This window comes from Phyllobates terribilis, unplaced genomic scaffold (assembly GCF_046119375.1).
Source record: "Phyllobates terribilis strain yellow unplaced genomic scaffold, ASM4611937v1 Scaffold_35__1_contigs__length_13245226, whole genome shotgun sequence".
NCBI lineage: Eukaryota > Metazoa > Chordata > Amphibia > Anura > Dendrobatidae > Phyllobates > Phyllobates terribilis.
Window position 1 is genome coordinate 5,882,301 of NW_027362795.1, and position 12,417 is coordinate 5,894,717.

Sequence of the window (12,417 nt, forward strand, 5' to 3'; positions counted from 1 at the left end):
AAAATATGTCTTATATTCTAGGTTCTTCAAAGTAGCCACCTTTTGCTTTGATGACTGCTTTGCACACTCTTGGCATTTTCTTGATGAGCTTCAAGAGGTAGTCACCGGAAATGGTTTTCACTTCACAGGTGTGCGCTGTCAGGTTTAATAAGTGGGATTTCTTGCCTTATAAATGGAGTTGGGACCATCAGTTGTGTTGTGCAGAAGTCAGGAGGATACACAGCTGATAGTCCTACTGAATAGACTGTTAGAATTTGTATTATGGCAAGAAAAAAGCAGCTAAGTAAAGAAAAACGAGTGGCCATCATTACTTTAAGAAATTAAGGTCAGTCAGTGCGAAAAATTGGGCAAACTTTGAATGTGTCCCCAAGTGCAGTTGCAAAAACCATCAAGCGCTACAAAGAAACTGACTCACATGAGGACCGCCCCAGGAAAGGAAGACCAAGAGTCACCTCTGCTTCTGAGGATAAGTTTATTCGAGTCACCAGCCTCAGAAATCGCAGGTTAACAGCAGCTCAGCTTAGAGACCAGGTCAATGCCCCACAGAGTTCTAGCAGCAGACACATCTCTACAACAACTGTTAAGAGGAGACTTTGTGCAGCAGGCCTTCATGGTAAAATAGTTGCTAGGAAACCACTGCTAAGGACAGGCAACAAGCAGAAGAGACTTGTTTGGGCTAAAGAACACAAGGAATGGACATTAGACCAGTGGAAACCTGTGCTTTGGTCTGATGAGTCCAAATTTGAGATCTTTGGTTCCAACCACCGTGTCTTTGTGCGACGCAGAAAAGGTGAACGGATGGACTCTACATGCCTGGTTCCCACCGTGAAGCATGGAGGAGGAGGTGTGATGGTGTGTGGGTGCTTTGCTGGTGACACTGTTGGGAATTTATTCAAAATTGAAGGCATACTGAACCAGCATGGCTACCACAGCATCTTGCAGCGGCATGCTATTCCATCCAGTTTGTGTTTAGTTGGACCATCATTTATTTTTCAACAGGACATTGACCCCAAACACACCTCCAGGCTGTGTAAGGGCTATTTGACCAAGAAGGAGAGTGATGGGTTGCTACGCGAGAAGACCTGGCCTCCACAGTCACCAGACCTGAACCCAATCGAGATGGTTTGGGGTGAGCTGGACCGCAGAGTGAAGGCAAAAGGGCCAACAAGTGCTAAGCATCTCTGGGAACTCCTTCAAGATTGTTGGAAGACCATTTCCGGTGACTACCTCTTGAAGCTCATCAAGAGAATGCTAAGAGTGTGCAAAGCAGTCATCAAAGCAAAAGGTGGCTACTTTGAAGAACCTAGAATATAAGACATATTTTCAGTTGTTTCACACTTTTTTGTTAAGTATATAATTCCACATGTGTTGATTCATAGTTTTGATGCCTTTAGTGTGAATGTACAATTTTCATAGTCATGAAAATACAGAAAAATCTTTAAATGAGAAGGTGTGTCCAAACTTTTGGTCTGTACTGTACTTCTGGAGTAAGCATAATATAATATACTCTGCTTATAACATTACAAAATGAGCCGAGGGAAAAACTCGAGTAAAGCAGATAAATTGAAAGACTTTACCAGAGGGGACCTCCAGGAAAATTCTCGGTTGAGGAAGGGGCCAACATCCTTGTCAAATAAAACAATGGATCAACTTAAGAGTCATGTATCTGATGAGAAGGAGGGGGGGGGGGCATGAAGAAATGACCTTGAAGCAAGTTGCTGATCAACTCTTAGAAGCTACACTACCGTTCAAAAGTTTGGGGTCATTTAGAAATTTCATTACTTTTGAATGAAAAGCACATATTTTTTCAATGAAGCTGTAACGGGTCTGGGAGGTGGAACCTCTGAGCTACAATACAAAAGGGCAGTCCTTGTAAGGAAGCGGGTGGCTCCCAGGGAAGGTGGGCAGGTAGTCACGGCAAGTGACAGGGACAGTCTCTGGGTAGAAGGGCAGGAGGATACGGCAAATGACAGGGACAGTCTCTGGGTAGAAGGGCAGGGGGATACGGCAAGTGACAGGGACAGTCTCTAGACAGACGGGTGGTCACGGCAAGTGACGGCAGAGCCTCCAGGTAGGCTAGCAGGCAGGTAGCAGATGTGCGCTCCCAGGTGAGCGGGCAAGAGTCTCTGGACAGGCAGGTGGTCACAGCACGTGACAGCTTAGCCTCCAGGTAGGCTAGCAGGCAGGTAGCAGATGTGCACTCCCAGGTGAACGGGCAAGAGTCTCTGGACAGGCAGGTGGTCACAGCACGTGATGGCAGAGCCTCCAGGTAGGCTAGCAGGCAGGTAACAGGTGAGCGCTCCCAGGTGAGCGGGCAGACTGATCCATAGACAGACTGGCAGGGCTGGTAGGCAGACTGTCGGACCGCAGATAGATAAGTATCAGGCAGGTATCAAGCAGGAATCTGTCAGGTGACTGGCAGGTAACTGGCAGGTAACTGGTAACGGGACCTGAGGGCTGAAGCAGAGTTGAAAGGCTTTGCAACAATATTGCTCGGGCACCTCCATTTTGGAGGAGGTGCCTTATATATGGAGAGGTCCTCCGGCCATTTGCCGGGGACTCCTTAGGACGGCGCGCGCGGCCCCTTTAAGAGAGGGCGAGCGCGCGCACGCGCGCCCTAAGCACAGTGGCCGGGAAGGAGCGCGCGCTGCCAGCAGAGCGGGAGGAAGACACCGGGCACAGAGCGGAGAGGTGAGGGGAACGGCGTCCCTGCCTAGCAGGAGGCAGGGACGCCGACGCTACAGAAGCTAACATTAAATGAATCAGAAATACACTCTATACTTTGTTAATGTGGTAAATGACTATTCTAGCTGCAAACGTTTTGTTTTTATTGCAATATCTAAATAGGTGTATAGAAGCTCATTTCAAACAACCACCACTCCAGTGTTTTAATGGTACATTGTGTTTGCTAACTGTGTAAGAAGGCTAATGGATGTTTAGAAAACCCTAGAAAACCCTTGCACAAGTATGTTAGCCCAGCTGAAAACGGTTTGGCTGATTTGAGAAGCTATAAAATTTACCTTCCTTTGAGCTAGTTGAGAATCTGGAGCATTACATTTGTTTGTTTAATGAAACTCTCAAAATGGCAAAAAAAAGAGAACTTTCATGTGAAACTCGATAGTCTATACTTGTTCTTAGAAATGAAGGCTATTCCATGCGAGAAGTTGCCAAGAAACTGAAGATTTCCTACAACGGTGTGTACTACTCCCTTCAGAGGAGAGCACAAACAGGCTCTAACCAGAGTAGAAAGAGAAGTGAGAGGCTTCCCTGTACAACTGAGCAACAAGACAAGTACATTAGAGTCTCTAGTTTTAGAAATCGATGCCTCACAGCTCATCAACTGGCAGCTTCATTAAATAGTACTCGCAAAACGCCAGTGTCAATATCTACAGTGAAGAGGCAACTCCGGGATGCTGGCCTTCAGGGCAAAGTGGCCATATCTGAGACTGGCTGATAAAAGGAAAAGATTAATATGGGCAAAAGAACACAGACATTGCACAGAGGAAGATTGGAAAAAAGTTTTATGGACAGACGAATCAAGTTTTAGGTGGAAGATGCTGGAAGAGTGCCTGACGCCATCTGTCAAGCATGGTGGAGGTAATGTGATGGTCTGGGGTTGCTTTGGTGCTGGTAAAGTGGGAGATTTGTACAAGGTAAATGGGATTTTGAATAAGGAAGGCTATCACTCCATTTTGCAACGCCATGCCATACCCTGTGGACAGCGCTTGATTGAAGCCAATTTCATCCTACAACCGGACAATGACCCAAAGCACACCTCCAAATTTTGCATGAACTATTTAGGGAAGAAGCAGGCAGCTGGTATTCTATCTGTAATGGAGTGGCGAGAGCAGTCACCAGATTTCAACCCCACTGAGTTGTTGGAGCAGCTTGACCGTATGGTACGCAAAAAGTGCCCATCAAGCCAATCCAACTTGTGGGAGGGGCTTCAGGAAGCATGGGGGTGAAATGTCTCAAGATTACCTCAGCAAATTAACAGCTAGAATGCCAAAGGTCTGCAATGTTGTAATTGCTGTAAAGGGAGCATTCTTTGATGAAAGCAAAGTTTGAAGGAGAAAATTATTCTTTCTAATAAAAATCATTATTTCTAACCTTGTCAATGTCTGGACCATATTTTCTAATCATTTCACAAGTCATTTGATAAATAAAAGTATGAATTTTCATGGAAAGCACAAAATTGTCTGGGTGGCCCCAAACTTTTGAATGGTAGTATATATCCACTTGCAAGAACTCTCTGACCAGGAAGATAGAGGAGGTTCATTCAGATGTGGGCCTACTCCGCCAAGACATGCAAACCATGAAGAAACGTGTCACTGAGGCTGAGACAAGGGTATCAGAACTGGAAGATAAACTGCTGCCTATTGTTAACAAGTTGACCAAAGTGGCTGGCTCCATAAACGTCTGGCGCCAAAAAGCTGATGAACTAGAAAATCGAATGCAAAGAAATAATATACAAATTATTGGCCTACCAGAACGAACAGAGGGTCAGCATCCTGAAATCTATTTGGAAAATTGGCTTAAATCTACCTTAGGAGATGAATACTCCCTGGTCTTTGCTGTGGAAAGGGCCCACAGAGTTCCAGAAAATCCCCCCCCTCCTGGGGCCCCTCCTAGACCCCTTCTTGCTAGACTGTTGAATTCTAAGGCTAGAGATACCACCCTGAGATTGGCAAGACAAAAAGGCTCTATTAAATACAACAATTCTACAATTTCTATCTTCACTGATTTTTCCGTGGAACTACAGAAACAGAGAGCCCAATTTATGGATGTCAAGAAGAAACTTAAAGACAAAGGGATTATCTATGCAATGGCTTATCCTGCTCGTCTCCGAATTGTTTCTGGAAACTCTACTATTTTCTTTGCTACCCCGGAGGAAGCGTTGGAGTGGCTCCAGTTGCACCCAAAGCCTGGAAAAGGGTGACCGACACCCTTTATGTCGCCATTCCTATATTGAACATTGGGTTTGATTTCATTTGATGCACCTTTTTCATATGTGGGAGTTCAGACTTTGCATCGTCAAAGACAACATAATACTTCACACTGGGATCAGTGATGGTATTCCCCGAAAGGAAGCGGCATAAGAAATGTTCAAGTCTACTTCTTGTTTTGGTTGTGTTTAGGATTGTTGTTTACAAGTTGAACGCTGTCAAAGTGATCAGTTCTTTCTACTTTGTCTCCATGCAATATGATCTATTGGGTCTTACAGAGGCGATAGATCAACCTGGTGAGCCCCATAAATATGTAAATTGGGTGGAAATGATTGGATACATCATAAGGGAAATAATGATTATGAGCAGTAATAGTGCAAGGGTCTCTTGCTTCTACCCCTCATATCTATTTTCATCTTTCTTATATTAGATACATGGCGTCACAACTGAAATGTATGACATGGAATTTAAGAGGTCTGAAATCCCCTAAGAAGAGGGTTAAAGTATTCTCGCAAATCAAAACTTGCCAGCCACGTATCCTGGCTTTAGTCGAAAAACACTTCACTAGAGATTCAGCTAGTTGGCTAAATAAACCCTGGGTGCAATGGTCGTTACACTCTTACCATACAAGCTATTCAAGAGGAGTTTTGTTTTTAATCCATAAGGCCATTAGCTGGGAGGTTAGGGAGGCTCGCAGAGATTCAGAGGGAAGATTTGTTTTATAAATGCTATAATTGATTCCAGAGAGTATGTAATACTATGTATATATAACCCACCTCCTGCTAATCTAATTATTATCCAAAAGGCAGTAAGCTTCGCACTAAACTACCCGGATGCTCAGATCTTGTGTATGGGGGAATTCAACTTGATTATGGACGAAAATTTAGATAGATTGAGAATTGGTGACAACACCAGAAGGACAACAATACCATCGTCTAATTTGTTTTCAACTTATATGGTTGGATAGATTTGTGGAGATTACATCACCCCGGAACTAAAGAATACACTTGTCACTCCTCAACTAAATCTACGTTATCACGGTTAGATTATATTTTCAGTTCTAGTAATACTGCGATGTGGGTACATAGTATTGAACAAGGGGTAAGAGGGATTTCAGACCATAGCCCGGTGATACTAACGCTTAAATTTGACCAGTTACGGGACAGATCCGCATGGAAACTTAATCACTTTTGGTTAAAATTAATTTGTCCTAATGATAGAATACCGGATCAAATTGACTGTTTCATGGAAGTACATCCGTTGCCAAGGAACACTAAGATTTTTTGGGGATACACTGAAGGCATACCTTAGAGGATGCCTCTCCTCCGCTATCTCTTACATGAAGAGAACGACTGCACATGTTGATACCGAGTTTGAACATAAGTTAAAAGAAGCTGAAGTCTTATGTTTCAGACCCGTCTGATGTGAATAGAATAAACTGGCTACACTCTTATAGAATGTACACACAAAACGTTGACACTAAATCTAAACGTAAACTATTCTTCACTAGACAATCATATTTTGAATTGGAGAACCAATCAAGTAAGTTGTTGGCCTTTATGGTCCGCAAACATAATGACTCTAGTGCTATTCACAGGATTCGAACATTAGGGGGCCAGATAGTCACTGCGGCAGAAGAAATTCTAAATGGCTTTCATAACTTTTATAAATCGTTATATAAATCCCAAAGTGCCCATAATAAATTAGAATGTCTCTCTTATTTGGCAGATCTTGATTTTCCCAAATTAAATAACACACAACAATCCCTTTTGGATGCAGATATCACTTTAGAGGAAATAAATGCAGCCCTGGCAGATATGGCATTGGGTAAAGCTTCGGGCCCTGATCACCTACCACTAGAACTCAACCTTAGATATCAAAAGGGCTTGATGCAGCACCTTTTAGAGACTTTCTCAGAGGCGATGCAAAGTGGTTGCTTGTCTGATTCCTTTTATGATGCCAATATTATTGTTCTTAAAAAGGAGGGGAAGGATCCTCTGGAATGTGGATCATATCGCCCTATTTCACTATTAAATGTGGATTACAAAATTCTTACAAAAATTCTAGCCATGAAACATAATAAGGTGATACTATCAGTTGTCCACCCGAACCAAACAGGCTTTATGCCAGGAAAAAATACTTCTATTAACATTAGAAGGGTACAATCAATAACTCAATATAGCTCTCTGATACCGGGAAATGATTGGGCCTTGGCTTCACTGGATGCGGCCAAGGCTTTTGACTCGTTGGAGTGGCCGTTTTTATTTGCTTGTCTAGAGAAATTTGGTTTTGGCCCTAAATTTCGGGCCTGGATTCAAATATTGTACGCGGCCCCAAAAGCTAAGATAGTGATAAATAATATATCATCCACATCTCTTTCATTTTAAAGGGGAACCCGCCAGGGATGCCCTTTGTCTCCAGCTTTGTTCGCTCTGGCAATTGAAGCATTAGCTATAAGAATACGATCATCTGAGGATATTAGTGGAATTACAATTGCAGACAGAAGTGATAAAATTGGTTTAGATGCAGATGACATGATAATTTTTATGGACAAGGTTAAAGATACTCTTCCATATGTTATATCTACTATTGATAAATTTAGTGAATATTCGGGCCTCTTTATAAATTGGGATAAATCTTCTCTTATGTTTTTGTCGCCCACTCCAAATACTGATTTGGAAGTGTTATCTCCTTTACCTGTAGTGTCATGTTTCAAATACTTGGGAATTATGATTGTTAGAAATGATAGAGAGGACCTCTCGAGTAATATTCTCCCTTTATTAGAATATGCTAAATGCAAATTTTCCTTGTGGGGGAGATTACCGCTATCCGTGTCAGGAAGGATTAACTTAATTTAGATGATCTTACTCCCTAAATTTAATTATATATTACAACATGGTGCAGTACTGGTCCCTAAAAAATTCTTTACATCTCTTAACTCTTTGATGTCCACATTTATTTGGGGGAACTCCAGACCTAAACTCAGGTTATCTACCCTTCAAAGGCCTAAAGATATGGGAGGAGCAGCTCTGCCTGACTTCCATCTATACTATTTAGCAGGTCAGCTAAAAGCGATCCGTGGTTGGATGTCTGACTCCCAGTTACCGAATTATGAGAACCATTTGGCACACGTTTTAGGCACAGTTTGTTTATTGGGTTTTCTATAATTGAATAAAGCTTCTCCCATTAAGTTGTTACCCCTACATAGATTGGTGAGAACGGTATGGAAGCAAGCAAAGAAAAGAATTGACTTTACACATGTTATAGCTGAAATGCCTATATGGGGGAATCTGTATTTTGCGACATTAATGGAACATCCATCTGCCCCCTTTTGGATAGCTAGTGGGGTCTATTTGTTAAGAGATATTTATGAAAGATCTATACTGATGTCATTTGAACAGGTGAAAAATAAATTCAAGGTTCCAAGATCTCAATTCTTCAGGTACCTCCAACTTAGAAATGGGCTCAGATCTCACTTACAAAACTGTGAATTAAATCAAACTATTTCCTCATTTCCCTTAATAGGAATATTTAAATCTCAAGGTCCACAAGGTCTTTTATCTAGCTTATATACATATTTGCTATCAGCAGGCTTAGATTGCAACGCTTTGCCAGCAAAAAACATGGAGACTTCTAATCCCGAATAGTGGGATGAAATTTTAGAGTCCCCGTCCTTTGTCTCTCCCTCCGTTAAAAATAAGCTGATTCAGCTTTATATTGTTCATCAGTCATATCTCACACCCCTCAGACTATATCAAATGGAGTGCTCCTCTAATTCAGAATGTTTACGAAGTCATACCATGGATGCCGACTTTGTTCATTTAATCTGGGACTGCTCCATTATTAGGTCTTTCTGGCAGATGTTACCTCCTTACTATCCTCTTTAATATCCATCCCCATTCCATGTGATCCACTGATTTGCCTTTTTGGGGTAATGGAGGATGATGTCTGCGATCACTATACTAAGATTTTTTTGAGAGAAACCTTATTCTTGGCCAGGAAATTGTTGGCTCTAAGATGGATGGGCAATACACAACCAACATAGCGTTCCTGGATCGCACTGGTTAATTCAATCATTTCATTTGAAAAGATAGTATACCAAAATAGAGGTTGTCCATTAAAATTTTCCAAAATATGGAACTATTGGAATTTTTCGTGTGTTACAATCTCTACTCATGCAAAGGGTTTGAGCTGGAAAGTAAATATGTAAGGGATGTGAGAATAAATAGTAAATCACGTGTTATAAATGACAACTATTGCTTATGGGGGCAAGCATTTAGATCCATATACGCTATGATGTGAGTCAATCTGAGCATGGAAAGGATAAAGACAGCACAAGTTTGATAAGTTGTGGTTGAGAGTTCAAGGTTTGGATTGTATCCTAATTGGGTAAATACTCTTTTTTTTTTCTCTTTTTTTATATATATACCGTTTTTTTCGGACCATAAGACACACTTTTTTCCCCCAGATTTGGAAGGAAAATGGGGTGCGTCTTATGGTCCGAACTTTACCAGTTGTTGTGGAGCGGGGATCGCAGGGTCCGGCGGCGGCAGTGGTGCCATGTGGCTGGAGCCAGGGTCTGTACCTGTGCTGGAGTGGCTGATGAAGCAGAGGAGCCGGGGCATGTGCCGGGCTGTGAGCAGCGTCCGGCGGTGAGACAGAAGAACGTGTGCGGCTTCCGGGAGCTACAGCGACCATTTTCCTGTAGATCATGGCTTCAGGAAGATGACCACCGGTAGCCGCACTCGCTCTTCTGCTTCAGGCTGGGCGTGAGGACACTGCTCACAGCCTGGCACAGGCCCCGGCTCCTCTGCCTCACCGCCGGACGCTGCTCACATTCCGAAATAGGCCTCGGCTCCTCTGCCTCACCGCCAGACCCGCTTTTTGCCAGGTGACAGGCCCCAGCAGGTGACTGGGCCCCAGCAGGTGACAGGGCCCCTGACTTCAGACAGGCCCCAGCAGGTGACAGGGCCCCTGACTTCAGACAGGCCCCTGCAGGCGACAGGGCCCCTAATTTCAGACTGGCCCCAGCAGGCAACAGGGCCCCTGACTTCAGACTGGGCCCCAGCAGGAGACAGGTCCCCAGCAGGAGACAGGGCCCCAGCAGGAAACAGGGCCCCAGCAGGAGACAGGGCCCCAGCAGGCGACAGGGCCCCTGACTTCAGACTGGCCCCAGCAGGTGACAGGGCCCCTGACTTCAGACTAGCCCCAACAGGTGACAGGGCCCCTAACTTCAGACTGGCCCCAGAAGGTGACAGGGCCCCTAACTTCAGACTGGCCCCAGCAGGTGACAGGGCCCCTGACTTCAGACTGGCCCCAGCAGGCGACAGGGCCCCCTGACTTCAGACTGGCCCCAGAAGGCGACAGGGCCCCTGACTTCAGACTGGCCCCAGCAGGCAACAGGGCCCCTAACTTCAGACTGGCCCCAGAAGGCAACAGGGCCCCTGACTTCAGACTGGCCCCAGCAGGCAACAGGGCCCCTAACTTCAGACTGGCCCCAGCAGGCGACAGGGACCCTAACTTCAGACTGTCCCCAGCAGGTGACAGGGCCCCTGACTTCAGACTGGCCCCAGCAGGTGACAGAGCCCCTGACTTCAGACAGGCCCCTGCAGGCGACAGGGCCCCTAATTTCAGACTGGCCCCTGCAGGCAACAGGGCCCCTGACTTCAGACTGGGCCCCAGCAGGAGACAGGGCCCCAGCAGGAGACAGGGCCCCAGCAGGAAACAGGGCCCCAGCAGGAGACAGGGCCCCAGCAGGCGACAGGGCCCCTAACTTCAGACTGGCCCCAGCAGGCGACAGGACCCCTAACTTCAGACTGGCCCCAGCAGGTGACAGAGCCCCTGACTTCAGACAGGCCCCTGCAGGTGACAGGGCCCCTAATTTCAGACTGGCCCCAGCAGGCAACAGGGCCCCTGACTTCAGACTGGCCCCAGCAGGCGACAGGGCCCCTGACTTCAGACTGGCCCCAGCAGGTGACAGGGCCCCTGACTTCAGACTGGCCCTAGCAGGTGACAGGGCCCTGACTTCAGACTGGCCCCAGCAGGTGACAGGGCCCCTGACTTCAGACTGGCCCCAGCAGGTGACAGGGCCCCTGACTTCAGACTGGCCCCTTCAGGCGACAGGGCCCCTAATTTCAGACTGGCCCCAGCAGGCGACAGGACCCCTGACTTCAGACTGGCCCCTGCAGGCGACAGGGCCCCGGACTTCAGACTGGCCCCAGCAGGCGACAGGGCCCCTGACTTCAGACTGACCCCAGCAGGCGACAGGGCCCCTGACTTCAGACTGGCCCCAGCAGGTGACAGGGCCCCTGACTTCAGACTGGCCCCAGCAGGTGACAGGGTCCCTAACTTCAGACTGGCCCCAGCAGGTGACAGGGCCCCTGACTTCAGACTGGCCCCTGCAGGCAACAGGGCCCCTAATTTCAGACTGGCCCCAGCAGGCAACAGGGCCCCTGACTTCAGACTGGCCCCAGCAGGCGACAGGGCCCCTGACTTCAGACTGGCCCCTGCAGGCGACAGGGCCCAAGCAGGTGATAGGGCCCCTAACTTCAGACTGGCCCCTGCAGGCGACAGGGCCCCTAACTTCAGACTGGCCCCAGCAGGCAACAGGGCCCCTGACTTCAGACTGGCCCCAGCAGGAGACAGGGCCCCAGCAGGAAACAGGGCCCCAGCAGGAGACAGGGCCCCAGCAGGCGACAGGGCCCCTGACTTCAGACTGGCCCCAGCAGGTGACAGGGCCCCTGACTTCAGACTAGCCCCAACAGGTGACAGGGCCCCTAACTTCAGACTGGCCGCAGCAGGTGACAGGGCCCCTAACTTCAGACTGGCCCCAGCAGGTGACAGGGCCCCTGACTTCAGACTGGCCCCAGCAGGCGACAGGGCCCCCTGACTTCAGACTGGCCCCAGAAGGTGACAGGGCCCCTGATTTAAGACTGGCCCCAGCAGGCAACAGGGCCCCTAACTTCAGACTGGCCCCAGCAGGCGACAGGGCCCCTAACTTCAGACTGGCCCCAGCAGGCGACAGGGCCCCTAACTTCAGACTGGCCCCAGCAGGCGACAGGGACCCTAACTTCAGACTGTCCCCAGCAAGTGACAGGGCCCCTGACTTCAGACTGGCCTCAGCAGGTGACAGAGCCCCTGACTTCAGACAGGCCCCTGCAGGCGACAGGGCCCCTAATTTCAGACTGGCCCCTGCAGGCAACAGGGCCCCTGACTTCAGACTGGGCCCCAGCAGGAGACAGGGCCCCAGCAGGAGACAGGGCCCCAGCAGGAAACAGGGCCCCAGCAGGAGACAGGGCCCCAGCAGGCGACAGGGCCCCTAACTTCAGACTGGCCCCAGCAGGCGACAGGACCCCTAACTTCAGACTGGCCCCAGCAGGTGACAGGGCCCCTGACTTCAGACAGGCCCCTGCAGGCGACAGGGCCCCTAATTTCAGACTGGCCCCAGCAGGCAACAGGGCCCCTGACTTCA

General features: G+C 47.6%; 1 protein-coding gene across 1 annotated transcript in view; it reads left to right on the forward strand.

The window, feature by feature from the left end:
- The first annotated feature begins 5,070 nt into the window (after window positions 1–5,070).
- Window positions 5,071–12,417, forward strand: part of LOC141182697 (uncharacterized) — a 67,039-nt gene continuing 59,692 nt past the window's right edge. The window contains exons 1-3 of the mRNA XM_073660843.1: window positions 5,071–5,242; window positions 6,675–6,773; window positions 7,368–7,709. Coding sequence (XP_073516944.1) covers window positions 5,071–5,242; window positions 6,675–6,773; window positions 7,368–7,709 — 613 coding nt within the window. The remainder of the gene's footprint in view (window positions 5,243–6,674; window positions 6,774–7,367; window positions 7,710–12,417) is intronic.